General features: G+C 43.9%; 1 protein-coding gene across 1 annotated transcript in view; it reads left to right on the top strand.

The window, feature by feature from the left end:
• The window catches only part of RRP12 (ribosomal RNA processing 12 homolog), a 682638-nt gene that overhangs the window by 136792 nt on the left and 528250 nt on the right, over window positions 1-17596 (top strand). Inside the window, exon 11 of the mRNA XM_069239610.1 lies at window positions 921-1032. Coding sequence (XP_069095711.1) covers window positions 921-1032 — 112 coding nt within the window. The remainder of the gene's footprint in view (window positions 1-920; window positions 1033-17596) is intronic.

Here is a 17596-nt window from a genome sequence, read left to right as displayed (position 1 = left end):
CAAGGTCATGAGTTATCTTTAAACCAAAGTTATACTTCAAAGAAAACATCTTGCAGACATCTTGGAACACTAGATGGCAGAAGTGTGCAGATCATGTTATCTACAACACTGCAAGCTGATATTTACACATTTCCGTTCATTTCTTTTGGGCTTGCACTATTAATCCAGTGATTTTCAATAATTGTGTTGGCTCTGCGAAAGTAATGTAATGTAGGCTTAATTTGTTCCGGTCTTGCCAAAAGAAGGCAACAAAAAAATGAAGAGTTCTATACAAGGTAAGCATTCTTTGTTTGCTTGTGTTCTTAAAGTTTACACTCAATTGACTTTCTAGATATACTTCTTTGAGTGTATTATTTATTTAATTAGGAGTTTTATGTAGTGCTCCTCATCATCACAAGGTCACTTTAGAGCACTATTCCGCTCACATGCTGAATGTAAGACATAGTCCTAATTGCTAAATCTCTCTCTCCACCAAAGAGACTGTAATTGTTTCCAAAGACCAGTCAAACTAAGTGAGTTTGAATTTCCTGAGTTGTGTGGTTGGATTCTTCCCTTAAGTCCTGGTTCAGTGCCTTTCAGTGCAGCACGTTAGCCTTGCTTTCATGTAAGCCCATACAGTTGTTTTTTTCTGTACCAATTCATTGGTAACATTTTACTGTGTTTGGTCATGTTATTGTTCGTACAGTGTTTCAGTCTTCCGTTTCACCAGATTAGCACCACCTTGCTTTTCGCAAGTTAGGATACGTGTTGCTTTGTATGAGCATATAAAAAGGCACAGTATTATGCTTTATTAAGTAGAATGAATAGTGCTGAGGATGTACATGTCTTGGCGGTATTTCTGACAGTAGTATAATACTGCTTGTATAACATGTTTGAAATGAAAGTGGACCCAATTTAACATTTCTTTTATTCTCATTAAGTTTGCAGAGTGACATGTGCCTGGGGCATCTGCCTCGTCTTTTTACTACTGCTGTGAACTGCTTCCTTTCGCCCCATACCCAGGTGGTATCTGCCTCCGCAAAGGCTTTGAAGGTACTAAAATGTCAGTCAAATTATTGAAAATATATGCAGTCCACCATATTAATTGGTACAGTAAAATGGCATAGGCAATTAATTTTTTATATGTTTGAAGAAGTCCTGTTCAGAACAAACCTATAAAAAGGGAGTGTCTGCTCCAGGTTTTTTTTTCAAGTTTAAATGCTTTTATTGAAGAAATCATCATTAAAATAAATAAAAAAAATCAACAATGTGCATCGTTAATTACAAATAGCATTAGCAAGTTTATATAGGTAATCCCACTTCAAGTTTGTCTAGTTAAAACACAATATTTACCCCGCTGTCTGCTAACCTCAGTTAACCCACAACAGGAAACCGTTGATGAGGGAAACACATGCGGGGATATGCAGAACATAATACTACCATCTCAACAGTCTCAGTTGTGAAAATTACAAATAATTAACCCCAAATGTCTTACACTCCCTTTTGATTAGCCCAAGCTGCACGACCACTCTCTGACAAATATAGCACTTAGGATTTTTAAAGGAAGCCCTGTCTACTTCTAAGGTGATACCTGAACTCTTTACACAGCACACCTCTTTTTGGTATACTATATAAAGAGCCAAATTCCTACACAAATGACACACAATTGTGACATCTATGGGCTATTTTGTTTCTAAGCATTGTCCTGAGGATATTCTTGCGTAGTAATTGTACAAGAGACCAAAACATCGATGTCTGTCCACTACTTGATTCTTTGAAACCAGTTTGGCTTTTGTCAACACAAATAATTTTTTTATGAACTGATTCAGTCCTGGTTGAACTGTCTTATTGTAAGAGTGTACCAGCAGTGCTTCTTGCCCTATCTATGGACTTAATGTGACAGTTTTGGGTCAATAGTCTGTTGGATGCTGGAATTTGTATAACCCCTAATTTCTGTTGGTTTCTTTTATTTGACCTTTTAGGTAAGAATACATGGTTCGATGGCATCTGTCGCTGTAGATACACATGGTCTGCATTAGCTCGCCATCTGGTGTTGGGTCGGAGTGTTACAAGTTGTTTTTCTTCGAAGAAGTGTTTTCGAGTCACTGGACCGAGTGGCTCCTCCTTCTGTGCTCATTGCGCATGGGCGTCGACTCCATCTTCGATTGTTTTCTTTCCGCCATCGGGTTCGGACGTGTTCCTGTCGCTCCGAGTTTCGGAACGGAAAGATAGCTGAAAACGGAAGATTTTCGACGGTATCGTTGCGATCCGGTTCGAGATAAACACATACGACAACGCATTGAACATCGAAGCGCTTCGGTGCCCTTCGGGGTAGATTTCGGCACACCGTCGGGGCCTAGTCGGCCCGACCGCGTGGAGAACAACGCCGATGGAACGGACCCCGTTTCGATTCTGCCCTGAATGCCACAACAAATATCCTTATACGGACCAACACTCGGTCTGTAACCTGTGCCTGTCACCCGAGCACAGCGAAGAATCCTGTGAGGCCTGTCGGGCGTTCCGGTCCCGAAAAACTCTGCGCGACCGTCGAGCGAGAAGACTGCAGATGGCGTCCACGCCAAAAGAGCATCGACAGTTCGAGACAGAAGAGGAACAGGAGGAATCCTTTTCCATCCAGGATTCAGACTCCGACGACCATACAAAAACAGTGAGTAAGACGTCGAGATCAGAAATTAAAAAAGGCAAAAAGGCCCAGGGGACGCCACTGCCAACCGGCCATGGCTCAACCCAAATTCACGGTGACCAACAATCGGCACCGAAAAAGGCCCATTCAGTGTCGAGATCGTCCGACTCCGGTCGAGACACCGGCACTCAGCCTCCTCAGGACCGAGAGAGTGCTAAAGACAAGCATCGACACCGAGAGTTCGGTGTCGACACGGATCGACGCCGAGACAGTGGCGCCGAAGATCATAGAGGCTAAGATTTTTCGGCACAAAAGAAGAGGAAGGTTACCTCGGAGCCGAAAAAACAAACAACAGGGTTTTCGGAGCCGAAAAAAGCACCAACAGACCCAGTTTCAGGCTCCTATACTGAAGAACTTTCTATGTCTTCACAAATGAAAAGACACAGATTCGAACAGGAACTGCAATCCACTGAAGTGGATCACACGCAGAAGCGTATCTTTATTCAGCAGGGGACAGGGAAGATCAGTACCCTTCCACCTGTCAAAAGAAAGAGAACACTTCAGTTTGTAGCACGAGAGGCTCCTCAGCAACAAACAGCAAAGACGGTAACACCTCCTCCCTCGCCTCCACCTGTAACTCCGGCTTCACCAACTTACACCCCGTCACATTCGCCAGCTCACACCGCCATGAGCCACGACGACCAAGATCAAGACGCGTGGGACTTGTACGATGCACCAGTGTCTGATAATAGCCCAGACACATACCCAACTAGGCCATCACCACCTGAGGACAGCACAGCCTATTCACAAGTGGTGGCTAGAGCAGCTCAGTTCCATAATGTGGAACTACACTCTGAACAAGTAGAGGATGACTTTTTATTTAACACCCTCTCCTCCACCCACAGCTCCTACCAAAGCCTGCCTATGCTCCCAGGCATGCTTCGCTATGCAAAGGAGATCTTCAAAGAGCCTGTCAAAAGCAGGGCAGTAACGCCTAGAGTGGACAAAAAGTATAAGGCGCCTCCTACGGACTCTGTATTCATCACCTCTCAGCTGCCACCAGATTCTGTGGTGGTAGGGGCTGCCAGAAAACGGGCAAATTCACACACTTCTGGGGATGCACCTCCCCCAGATAAAGAAAGCAGAAAGTTTGATGCAGCCGGGAAGAGGGTCGCTGTCCAGGCAGCAAACCAGTGGCGCATCGCAAACTCACAAGCGCTGCTAGCGCGATACGACAGAGCCCACTGGGATGAGATGCAGCATCTCATTGAACATCTCCCAAAAGATCTACAAAAAAGAGCAAAACAGGTTGTTGAAGAAGGTCAAAACATTTCCAACAATCAAATACGCTCCTCTATGGATGCAGCAGACACAGCCGCAAGGACCATTAATACGTCGGTTACCATCCGTAGGCACGCATGGCTCAGAACGTCTGGATTCAAGCCGGAAATTCAGCAGGCAGTACTTAACATGCCAGTAAACGAAAAAATGCTGTTCGGTCCGGAGGTCGACACAGCCATAGAAAAGCTCAAAAAGGACACTGACACTGCCAAGGCCATGGGCGCACTCTACTCCTCGCAGAGCAGAGGATCTTATACCACCTTCCACAAAACACCTTTTAGAGGAGGGTTTCGGGGTCAGGCCACACAAGCCAGTACCTCACAGTCCGCACCGTCCACCTACCAGGGACAGTACAGCGGAGGCTTTCGGGGCCAGTATAGAGGAGGGCAATTCCCTAGGAATAGAGGAAGATTTCAAAGCCCAAAACCACTACCAACAAGCAGTGACTCACACGTCACTCACCCCCCCCACACAACACCAGTGGGGGGAAGGATAGGTCAATATTACGAAGCATGGGAGGAAATAACTACAGACACATGGGTCCTAGCAATTATCCAACATGGTTATTGCATAGAATTCCTGCAATTCCCTCCAGACATACCACCAAAATCACAAAATTTATCAAAACACCATTCACAGCTTCTAGAGATAGAAGTTCAAGCACTACTGCAAAAAAATGCAATAGAATTAGTACCAAGCACACAAATAAACACAGGAGTTTATTCACTGTACTTCTTGATACCAAAAAAGGACAAAACACTGAGACCAATTCTGGACCTCAGAGTAGTAAACACATTCATCAAATCAGACCACTTTCACATGGTCACACTACAAGAAGTGTTACCATTGCTCAAAAAACACAACTACATGACAACCCTAGACCTTAAAGACGCATATTTCCATATACCAATATATCAATCACACAGAAAATATCTAAGGTTTGTATTCAAAGGAATACATTACCAATTCAAAGTATTGCCTTTCGGTTTAACAACCGCTCCAAGGGTATTCACAAAATGCCTAGCAGTAGTCGCTGCACACATCAGAAGGCAGCAAATACATGTATTCCCGTATCTAGATGACTGGCTAATCAAAACCAGTTCGCTCACACAATGCTCAAACCACACAAATCAAGTCATACAAACCCTCTACAAACTAGGGTTCACCGTCAACTTTGCAAAATCCAACATTCAGCCAAGCAAAGTACAGCAATATCTAGGAGCCATAATAAACACGACAAAAGGAGTAGCAACGCCAACTCCACAAAGAATTCACAATTTCAACAGAGTCATTCAACACATGTCTCCAAATCAAACAATACAAGCAAGAACAATACTACAGCTCCTAGGCATGATGTCCTCATGCATAGCCATTGTCCCAAACGCAAGACTGCACATGAGGCCCTTACAACAATGCCTAGCCTCACAGTGGTCTCAAGCACAGGGTCACCTTCTAGATCTGGTGTTAATAGACCGCCAAACTTACCTCTCGCTTCTATGGTGGAACAGTATAAATTTAAACAAAGGGCGGCCTTTCCAAGACCCAGTGCCACAGTACGTAATAACAACAGATGCTTCCATGACAGGGTGGGGAGCACATCTCAATCAACACACCATAAGAGGACAATGGAACATACATCAAACAAAACTGCATATAAATCATCTAGAATTATTAGCAGTTTTTCAAGCACTAAAAGCTTTCCAACCAATCATAACCCACAAATACATCCTTGTCAAAACAGACAACATGACAACGATGTATTATCTAAACAAACAAGGAGGGACACATTCAACGCAGTTAAGCTTATTAGCTCAAAACATATGGAAGTGGGCAATCCACCATCAAATTCGCCTCATAGCACAGTTTATTCCAGGGATCCAGAATCAACTGGCAGACAATCTTTCTCGAGATCACCAACAAGTCCACGAATGGGAAATCCACCCAACAATTCTGAACACCTACTTCACACTCTGGGGAACACCTCAGATAGACTTATTTGCAACAAAAGAGAACGCAAAATGCCAAAACTTCGCGTCCAGATACCCACACAAGCAATCCCAAGGCAATGCCCTATGGATGAACTGGTCAGGAATATTTGCTTACGCTTTTCCTCCTCTCCCTCTCCTCCCTTATCTAGTGAACAAATTGAGTCAAAACAAACTCAAACTCATTTTAATAGCACCAACGTGGGCAAGACAACCCTGGTACACAACACTGCTAGATCTTTCTGTAGTACCCCACATCAAACTGCCGAACAAACCAGATCTGTTAACGCAACACAACCAACAGATCAGACACCCAGATCCAGCATCGCTGAATCTAGCAATCTGGCTCCTGAAATCCTAGAATTCGGACACTTACAACTTAGCCAAGAGTGTATGGAGGTCATAAAGCAGGCCAGAAGGCCATCCACTAGACACTGCTACGCAAGTAAGTGGAAAAGATTTGTTTGTTACTGCCATCATAATCAGATACAACCACTAGACGCAACTCCAAAACATATAATAAATTACTTGCTCCATTTACAAAAAGCAAGGCTAGCCTTCTCTTCTATTAAAATACACCTTGCAGCAATATCTGCATACCTGCAGACTACCTATTCAACTTCCTTGTATAGGATACCAGTCATCAAAGCATTCATAGAAGGTCTTAAAAGAATTATACCACCAAGAACACCACCTGTTCCTTCATGGAACCTAAACGTGGTCCTAACAAGACTCATGGGCCCACCTTTCGAACCCATGCACTCTTGCGGAATACAATTCCTAACCTGGAAAGTTGCCTTTCTCATCGCCATTACATCTCTGAGAAGAGTAAGTGAAATTCAAGCGTTCACAACACAGGAACCTTTTATACAAATACATAAAAATAAGTTCGTCCTACGACCTAATCCAAAATTTTTACCAAAAGTTATTTCACCGTTCCATCTAAATCAAACGGTAGAACTACCTGTTTTTTTCCCCCAGCCAGATTCTGTGGCTGAAAGAGCACTACATACATTAGATGTCAAAAGAGCATTAATGTACTACATTGACAGAACAAAGAACATCAGAAAGACTAAACAGCTATTTATTGCATTCCAAAAACCTCATGCAGGTAACCCAATATCAAAACAAGGTATAGCCAGATGGATTGTTAAATGCATCCAAATCTGCTACCTTAAAGCAAAAAGACAACTGCCCATTACTCCCAGGGCACATTCAACCAGGAAAAAAGGTGCTTCAATGGCCTTTTTAGGAAACATCCCAATGCATGAAATATGTAAGGCAGCCACATGGTCTACGCCTCACACATTCACCAAACACTACTGTATAGATGTGCTATCCGCACAACAAGCCGCAGTAGGTCAAGCTGTATTAAGAACTCTATTTCAGACAACTTCTACTCCTACAGGCTAATCCACCGCTTATGGGGAAATAACTGCTTACTAGTCTATGCAGACCATGTGTATCTACAGCGACAGATGCCATCGAACTGAAAATGTCACTTACCCAGTGTACATCTGTTCGTGGCATCAGTCGCTGAGATTCACATGGGCCCACCCACCTCCCCGGAAGCCTGTAGCAGTTCAGAAGTTACCTTCAATTTTGTACATTTGTATATATATTATTTAAACCTTTAATAGGTACATACTTACACATTTCATTGCGCGGGCACTATTACTATAGTACAACTCCTACCTCACCCTCTGCGGGGAAAACAATCGAAGATGGAGTCGACGCCCATGCGCAGTAAGCACAGAAGGAGGAGCCACTCGGTCCAGTGACTCGAAAACACTTCTTCGAAGAAAAACAACTTGTAACACTCCGACCCAACACCAGATGGCGAGCTAATGCAGACCATGTGAATCTCAGCGACTGATGCCACGAACAGATGTACACTGAGTAAGTGACATTTTCATTTTCTTGTATGCACCAGAATATTGAATTTTTTTCTTCATTACTTTGATGCTCAGTACTAAGAGATATCTCTATGTATATATCATTGGTCACATCTATTTATAAATGCAGTAGGGTTTGAATGATCCCCTTGTCAGTATTTTGTAATTTGGTTGAGCTATAAAACCAGCAATAAAAGAAAATACAGATGTAGGTCTTGAAATACGGCAATACTTACAAGTATAAAACATTTTTAATGTCCTAAGCAATTTTCCAATAAAAATGCAAGTTTGTACTGGTCGTCTAAAGATTTGTTTGTGTCTGCCCAATCTATTTAAACATTTTGTTTGCTTGATAATGACCAATATAGTGACTAAGATACAAAAAGATAACTTAAATCCAACAGTGTTTACAGTTGTAAGCTTCAGTAGTTGTTCCTTTCTATCCCAGAAGCACTGAGTGGGTAAATTAGTATGTGATAAACATAACTGCAACTTCTCTATAAGGTGGAAACACCTACATTTAAGGGAATGATTTGTGTAGGATTAAATCAGTTCCACCTAAAGAAATGCAGAATTGTCAGAGCAAAAAAAAAGATCTTCACAGGAACAAGAGGAGTGCGCCATTCATGTATATGCTTCATACTACTTTCCTCCTTCAAAGAATGTGCTCCCTGTCTAAATTCATACAGTGTTTTGAGGAAATGGGTGTATTATATGGTGTGGTTGTGCGACCTCACTATGTAATAACTCACCCACCCCTTTAGGACCCTTGGGTTTCATCTGTCAAAACATCAGCTCAATCCTGGTTAGTTATTGTATTGTATTGTAATGTAATCGTATTTATATAGCGCTTACTACTCCTGACGAGGTATCGAAGCGATTTTCGATGAGTAGCATGCTACTCCGGAACCCAACAAGAATTAGTGATGGATTAGTATCGTTTAATAATGAGTACAGTTTTAGTATTATTATGAGTTAATTTGAGCCGCGGATATGAGAGTTTGTTAGTTAGATTGACTGGAGTAATGGAGTAATGGAGGGGTGGAGGAGGAAAGAAATCCAGAAGTGCTAATTGGGAGTATATCCTTCATTTACTCAACCCAAAGGCTTGGGATGAATAAAGGGGGGGCGAAGGGGGACGAGTATGTGGAAGGGTTAGGGAGAGCTTAGTAGCAGGGTGAGATGAATGCAGGAGAATTTAGTAGGGTTGTGTGGGAGGTAACAGAGGTAGAGTGAGGTTTAGTGAGTTAGATGTGGAGGTGGAGGGAAGAGCTTAGGCAGAGATATTTAGGAGATGAAAGTGGTAGAAGAGATTTGGGATGAGTCAGAGTGAGAATGGAGGATAGTTTGATAGAGACATGACATAAGAGTGATGAGTAGATAAGTGTGATAAGATGAGAGCAGGAATTCATAGATATCTAGTATAACAACCCAAAAAACCAGGAGCCATGCAAGATCCACGAACATGCCAAGCACAGAAACAACATATACACATACATACACATATAAATATGTACACACACACACACACACACACACACACACACACACACACACACACACACACACACACACACACACACACACACACACACACACACACACACACACACTACATAATTAGAATCATGGGTAAAAAATAGTTAGTCAGACAGGTTTAAAGAGTGTGTGTGTGTGTATTTTATTGTTATGACAGTAGCAATACATATTTTCCAAAGAAACTATAAATTAATAGAAATACACATATAATCTGAAAAAAATATTTATCCACATAGGCATATGCAGTTCATAGTTGTTTGAAAAAAGTGGTTATGAAGGAAAGAGCCAACTCTTGAGTAGTTTTCTGAAGACAAAGTTATCTGTGGCTCTTATAGTTGGGGGTAATGAATTCCATAGTTTGGCTGCTTGGACGGAGAAGGATGTACCACCTATAGTCTTTTTCTTGTATGGTGGTGTTCTAAGGCGGGGTGCCAGTCTTGAGCAGAGGGTTCTTTGTTGGATGTATTTGGTAATTTTCTTTCTGATAAAAAGCGGTCCTGTTCCATGTATAGCTTTGTGGGTGATGCAAAGCAGCTTGAAAGTGCATATTCTGGCAACGGGTAACCAGTGTAGTGCTCTCAAGGCAGGGGAGATGTGGGCTTGTGGCTTTATATGTAGTAGTAGCCTGGCTGCGGAATTCTGGATACGTTGTAGTTTTTTCATAACAGATAGAGATGATCCATGGTAGAGGCTATTGGCATAATCCAGTTTGGATAGTACAAGCGAGATAGTAGCTTGCACCTTGTGTGGAAATCCGAGGTGGGGGAAGATGCGTTGTAAAGTCTTTAAGGTGATGGAGCTTGTTCGTGCTAATTTGTCCACTTGGGCATTCATAGTTAACTTGGAATCCATGGTGATTCCTAGGTTTTTAACTTCCTTGGATAATTGAGGAGGTGGTCCGAGATCGTCAGGCCAGAGGCACAGAGGGTCATAATTTTTCCAGTCACCACATATGAGTATTTCTGTTTTGGAGGTATTTAGTTTGAGATGGCTCCAGGTCATCCACTGATCAACGGCTCTGAGGCAACTGAAGATTTGTGAGTTTTCAATGTTTTTGGGGTCTTCTAATTTAAGTAGTATTTGTGTGTCATCTGCATAGTTGTAGCATGTGAGATGGAAATCATTGATCAGTTCTGGTAAAGATATCATGTAGATGTTGAAAAGCAAAGGTGAGATGATTGACCCTTGGGGGACCCCTGCTTTTGTGAGGTTGGGTTCGGACGTGAAGGGGGGTGAGTGGATGATATTCGCTCTTTTTTGGAGATAAGAAGTAATCCAGTCGAGAGCAATCCCTTGTATGCCTGCTTCGTGGAGTCTTTGAGTTAGGGTATCATGGTCAACCGTATCAAAGGCAGCTGAGAGGTCCAAGAGAAGTAGTGCAGCAACTCCATTTCGGTCGACTGAGTTTTTAAGGTCGTCCCAGATTGCCATGAGTGCCGATTCAGTGCTTCTTCCTGGGCGGAATCCAGTTTGGAAGTCTGAAAGTATAGAATTGTCTTCAATGAATTGTGACATCTGGGCGAATGCTGCTCTTTCTATCAATTTGCCCAGGAAAGGTCCATTTGTGATTGGTCTGTAGTTGGGGTCTTGCGGGTCTAGGTTTGTTTTCTTTAATAATGGTTGTATGTATGCCTTTTTCAGGTCTGCAGGAAAAGTTCCTGAAGTTGAAGAGTTGTTGATGATTCTTCTTACAGGTGTGGCAGCAGAAGTAGATAGCAGGATGTTCTTGAAGATTTGTGGTGGGCAAGGGTCAGCAGGGCAACCAGAAGGTCTGCTTGCTTTGACCAAATACATAAATTCATCCTGGGATATTTGTTTGAAGGACTGTAGAGGTTGGGATGGTTTATTCTTAAAGGGTATTTTAGTAAAGGGGTTGGTGCTAATGGTTTTCTTCTGTTTTAAGTAGGAGTCCAATGTGTCTGCCTTGGTTGTGTAGTGAGTTGCCAATTTGTTTGTGAAATCTTGAGTGGTGGGATGAATGCCTTCCATGCATGTAGGTTTTCAAAATTCATTGAGAATTTTATAAAATTCCTTGGTTGTAAATTGAGCATTTTGAATTCTGTCTGAGTAGTATCTTTTTTTAGCTTTTTTGATTGATGATTTGTATATCCTGTTAAGTTTGTGTAGCTGCAGTTTGTCTTGACTGTTTGTTTTGAGCCAGGTCCGCTGCAACTTTCTGATTTGTTGCTTTATCTTTTTAAGTTCTGTGTTTCTCCAAGGTGTTGGTTTTCTTTTGTCCTGTTTAGTTTTTCTGAGTGGTATTAGGACATCAAAAGCTTCCTGTAGCCGCTCATAACGTTTTGGTACAGAATTAATTGTATCTAGATCTGTGTTTGCTGTTAGTTGTGTTTCTAAGTGATCCAAATTGAGTTTTCTCCATGGTCGATAGGTGTATGTATGTATGTAAATAGTTGTGGGGTGTGTTGATTTTTGGAGTTGTATGTCGGAAAGTTATCATATGGTGGTCTGACCAGGTGGTTGGTGTGATGCTATGAATAGTAACGTGTTCAGGTTTAGCAAAAATGACATCTAGGATGTTACCAGCGATGTGTGTGGGATTGTGTACAATCTGATGTAGGTTCAATGCGAGTAGGCCAGTGGTGATAGCTTTTGGATGGGGCATATTGGGTTTGTCAAACCAAATGTTTAGATCCCCAAGAATGCATAGATTGGAGTATAGTGTAATAAGGTTTGAGACTGTGTCGAGAAAAGCATCTGGGAAAGTGGAGTTGTTAGGTGGAGGTCTGTAAAGGAGGAGAAAGTTACAGGAGGAAGTTGGAGTAGGGTGGCATCTGGTAAGGAGGGCTTCACAACCTTGTATGGAGATGTTGTCTGTTTTACTGAGGTTTATTGCCTGTTTGAATATAATAGCTAGTCCACCTCCTCTCTTGCCTATATGGTTTTGTGTGATGGTTTGATAGCCCGGAGGAAGGGCTTCGTGCAACACTGGGGCCATGTCATCTCCCAACCAGGATTCTGTAATGAATAGTAAGTCAGGTTGTGTGTCTGTGAGCAGGTCGTAGATGTGGTGCTTGTTTTTTGAGAGTGATCGAGCATTTATGAGCTGGCAGTTTAGATCAGGTGTGTTAGTGTTGTTTTGTTTAGTAGAAGTGTAAGTAGTGTAATGTGAGCTTGAAGGAGTGTTGCTAGTTGTGATAACTGTTTGAGGCTCACAATAGTCTTGCTCTTCAATATAGTGTTCCTCTTCCAGCAGGTTAAGGGGTGGGTGGGTGGGTGTGTGTGTGTGGGTGTGTGTGTGTGTGTGTGTGTGGGTGGGTGGGTGGGTGGGTGGGTGTGTGTGTGTTGGACTTGGTGGCTGAGAGAGCCATGAGGAGTGTAGTGCCTTTTGTAGGGTAGTTTTATTATGTAACAGACAAGGGGATGCGTGGTTGCTATGAGTGGCATGTTTTATATTATGTTTGCGTTTGTTTAGTGTGGTTGGGGTAGTGGAGTAGCATGTGGATCATGATGTAAGGCTCTAAATTGTGCAATGGAGGAGAGGCGAGTGAATGAAAGTTGCTGGGTTGGGGTGCTTGAGGTAGGTGTTTGTGAAGAGTTGGGGGGGGGGGGGTAGGGGTGGAGATAGGATGCAATTTGTATCCTTTGTTTAGTCCTGGGGGTGGGAGTGGGTATGACGATGAGTGTAATGTAAGTTTGTGTTGCTTTGATGTGCTGATGTTTGTGGTCGGTATTGTTTTTGTGGAATAATGAGAGGGGATATTGGTGTAGTTGTTTTTGGTGAGGGATTTGTATGTGAGTTAGTGCTGCTAAGTGGAATTTGAGTGTTAGATGGCTCTGAGCAGCAAGGCTTACACAAAGGAACAAGTGTAAAGCATTTAAACAGAACCAAAACAATTGAATAGGAAATCATCAAGACACCAACAAAATCCGTCACCATTTTATAAAAATAAACTGTATTTTTATGTCTTTTGAGATTCCACAGCAAAAAGAGCTACTGGAGGGTTCCAGAGATATGGAATTTACAAGATATAACTAATCAAATCATTTCACTCAACCATGCTTTGGCAAATTCAACAAATTTGACTCTTAGAAACGTTCAACAAAAAACGTGGGCTAGCTGTAATGGGGTCACTTGGAGTCACTCTAGGTGACCAATTCCAGTAGGGGACCAACAAGGTCTTCCGAAATGGTTACTCCAGCATTTGATGCAGTCTTAAGTCAGTTCCAGGTACGTTTATTCTTTGCACGGTATTCCTGTGGAAATGGTCCTGATGCAAGGGTTTAAGGATGAGGAAGATGTTCAAAGAATGCTGTGGATGCAATGTGGTCATTGGGGGTCTTCCTGTAACTATTCCTTGGTCCAAGGACTAAGAAGGTGAGGTGGTCCTGGTCACAGGATCTACATCCCTTGAAATCTTCTTGGTGCTGGCAGAAGTCTAGTAGCCGCTGGACTACCAGTGGCCCAGTATTGCGGTCACAGGCCAATCCTTCCTAGGTTGGTAACTCTTCCCCTGTGGATCTCGGCTGAACTCCCACAACAACCTAGGTCTCAGCGATCTCGGATGCAACTTTGTGCATCTAGTTCTGGTCCCTGGTGCTGCAGGCAAGGGTTGGCTGCAGGTTAAAGATTCTGGGCTACCATCTTGACCCAACAGTCTTCTCAGCTGTTGTATTCCTGTGCTGTGAACACGAGGCAAGCTCACTGACCCTTTGAGTCTCTTGGTTTTTGCAGGACTCTGGAGAAGATTTCTTCTCGAGCAGGACACAGCGGGAACAATCCTTGTCCTTTGCTAGCCACTAGATTCAGCAGGTGCAGTCCACGCTGGTGCAACCTCTTTGCTGGTTCCACAGTGCAGCAGGGCAGTCCTTCTTTGGCCCTTCTTACAGTGCAGTTGAGATCTGAGTTTGGGGTGCCATGGGTGCCCTACTTAAGCTCAGAAAATGCCCTCTGGGCAGGAGGCAGTTGGTAGCCAATGGGCTACCAGGTGCCCTCCCACTTAATGACTACTTCCTGCGAAGTGTGGCATCTTGACATCCCAGGATGCACCATTCTGTCCACTCTGTTTAGCAGGACCCCTCTTCCGCCATGTGGAGCTCTCTAGCCTAACCCATAGGTGTGACTATCAAGGGGGAAGCACGCCTAAGGAAAACCTGTTTGGCAACTGGTTTATCCTCTCCTGTCCCAAGTGCCAACCTGTCTGCTAAGCAATAGCGGAGTCCCTCTCCCAAGTGTTCCCATTTGGCCTTCAAAGGCGACTTCTTCTTTCAAGCGCTCCTTATGGGCCAACACCCTTGTGGCTTCTTGCAGGAGGGAGATGACACTTCCTCATTAGTATGTCTCCCCAAGGAGGACAGAAAGCTGTCTCAGCGACAAAACCCCACAGGGGTCTAATGGCAACAAAGTAGCTACTTTGCTAAAGGGGCATACTGCAACTTGTTACCTAAATTTCGACCTGAGAGAATCCAGCCATGCTTAAGGTAGCAAGCTATTTGATACCTTGGATGACCCACTATGGTTGTGCTGTTCCAGAGTTAGCACAGCTGAGGGATCACTGTGTAAATGCATTCGCCATTTGGGTGACCAAGCTTTTCCACTGTAAAAATGCAGTTTCACATCTTTGCTATCAGAACATGTAAATGACATGTTCTGCCCATGGGATATGTTGCACCCTGCCTTAGGACTCTATAGTTCTGTCATAGGGCTGACTTACACATATACCTGGGTGGGGTGGGAAAGTCTGGCTTTGACGTTGCTTTAAATTGCAAAGTCAGGCTAGCAGTTAGAACTGCTCTTTCAACCTGCAAATGGTGGGCTGGGAGTCTAGTTTTACTCTTGTCCCACCCAGGGTGACACAACCAGTGCTGCAATCCCTGGGGGAACCCTTTACCCTAAATGCCCTGCATATGGTTTCCTAGGGACTTACAGGTAAGTTAGCTGAGCTAATGGGTCTGATTCAGTTCGACATATCAGCTTAAGGATAAGGGCACAGGCATAGGCATAGGCACTGAGTTCTGGGTAACAGGCCTTGGTGCACTCTGAGGTGAAAAACTAGCAGCATCAGTCTTCAGCATCATTCCTTACAAGTTATCTTTACATTGATGGGAAGATTGTATCTAAATAAACTCTTGGCCGGAGAGTGATTTATAAGTAATACAGTTAATTGTGAGTGGTCTGAGAGCTGCCAGACCAACTAGGACGTTTCTCTGCTCGACTTAGAGAGCGTTTTCAATGGTGTGGGGGGTTTTCAGGAAATGTTGGTACTATGTAATTGCTACTTTCTGTGAGTGAAGTTGATCTGTTGTTTGTATAATACATTAAATATGCCGAACCAATCGTATTTTTATGCTCACATTTTGAGAGAACATATTTCACAGTGGTGTACAATCGTGGTCTGATTTAATCTTATGTGATATTACCTTATGTGAGCCCATTAGATGGTTTGGGCATGTGCCCAGCCTCAAGACAGCTTCTTGGAAGGCATTTATTCCCCTTTACCCCTTTTGAACTGATCGCAGGAAAGCGACTCTTTTGACATGGTCACTGTAGGAAGTTGGCTCTGTATGTGCTATTTCAAAGTAAGGAATAGCATGCACAGAGTCCAAGGGTTCCCCTTAGAGGTAAAATAGTGGTAAAAAGAGATAATACTAATGCTCTATTTTGTGGTAGTGTGGTCGAGCAGTAGGCTTATCCAAGGAGTAGTGTTAAGCATTTGTTGTACATACACATAGACAATAAATGAGGTACACACACTCAGAGACAAATCCAGCCAATAGGTTTTGTTATAGAAAAATATATTTTCTTAGTTTATTTTAAGAACCACAGGTTCAAATTTTACATGTAATATCTCATTTGAAAGGTATTGCAGGTAAGTACTCTAGGAACTTTGAATCATTACTTTAGCATGTATACTTTTTACATAAAACACAATAAGCTGTTTTAAAAGTGGACACAGTGCAATTTTTACAGTTCCTTGGGGAGGTAAAGTTTTGTTAGATTTCACAGGTAAGTAAATCACTTACAGGTTTCAGTTTTTGGTCCAAGGTAGCCCACCGTTGGGGGTTCAGAGCAACCCCAAAGTTATCACACCAGCAGCTCAGGGCCGGTCAGGTGCAAAGGTCAAAGAGGTGCCCAAAACACATAGGCTTCAATGGAGAGAAGGGGGGTGCCCCGGTTCCAGTCTGCCAGCAGTTAAATACCCGCGTCTTCGGAGGGGAGACCAGGGGGGGTTTTGTAGGGCACCGGGGGGGGGACACAAGTCCACACAGAAAGTACACCCTCAGCAGCGCGGGGGCGGCCGGGTAGTGTGCACACAAGCGTCGGGTTTCCTTTAGTTTTCAATGGGAGACCAAGGGGTCTCTTCAGCGATGCAGGCAGGCAAGGGGGGGGGCTCCTCGGGGTAGCCACCACCTGGGCAAGGGAGAGGGCCTCCTGGGGGGTCACTCCTGCACAGAAGTTCTGTTTCTTTAGGGGCTGGGGGCTGCGGGTGCAGGGTCTTTTCCAGCCGTCGGGAAATGGAGTTCAGACAGTCGCGGTCAGGGGGAGCCTGGGGATTCCCTCTGCAGGCGTCGCTGTGGGGGCTCAGGGGGGACAACTTTGGTTACTCACAGTCGTAGAGTCGCCGGAGGGTCCTCCCTGAGTTGGTTGTTCTCCACCAGTCGAGTCGGGGTCGCCGGGTGCAGTGTTGCAAGTCTCACGCTTCTTGCGGGGAGTTGCAGGGGTCTTTAAATCTGCTCCTTGTAACAAAGTTGCAGTTCTTTTGGAGCAGTGCCGCTGTCCTCGGGAGTTTCTTGTCTTTTTCGAAGCAGGGCAGTCCTCAGAGGATTCAGAGGTTGCTGGTCCCTTGGAAAGCGTCGCTGGAGCAGGTTTCTTTGGAAGGCAGGAGACAGGCCGGTAAGTCTGGGGCCAAGGCAGTTGGTGTCTTCTGTTCTTCCTCTGCAGGGGTTTGTCAGCTCAGCAGTCCTTCTTCTTGTTAGTTGCAGGAATCTAAATTCTAGGTTCAGGGAAGGCCCTTAAATACTAAATTTAAGGGCGTGTTTAGGTCTGGGGGGTTAGTAGCCAATGGCTACTAGCCCTGAGGGTGAGTACACCCTCTTTGTGCCTCCTCCCAAGGGGAGGGGGTCACATCCCTAATCCTATTGGGGGGATCCTCCATCTGCAAGATGGAGGATTTCTAAAAGTTAGTCACTTCAGCTCAGGACACCTTAGGGGCTGTCCTGACTGGCCAGTGACTCCTCCTTGTTGTTTTCTTGGT

Source organism: Pleurodeles waltl, chromosome 6, assembly GCF_031143425.1.
Source record: "Pleurodeles waltl isolate 20211129_DDA chromosome 6, aPleWal1.hap1.20221129, whole genome shotgun sequence".
NCBI classification, from domain to species: domain Eukaryota; kingdom Metazoa; phylum Chordata; class Amphibia; order Caudata; family Salamandridae; genus Pleurodeles; species Pleurodeles waltl.
The sequence above is the reverse complement of the archived record's forward strand: the minus strand, read 5'-3'. Positions and strand labels throughout refer to the sequence as shown.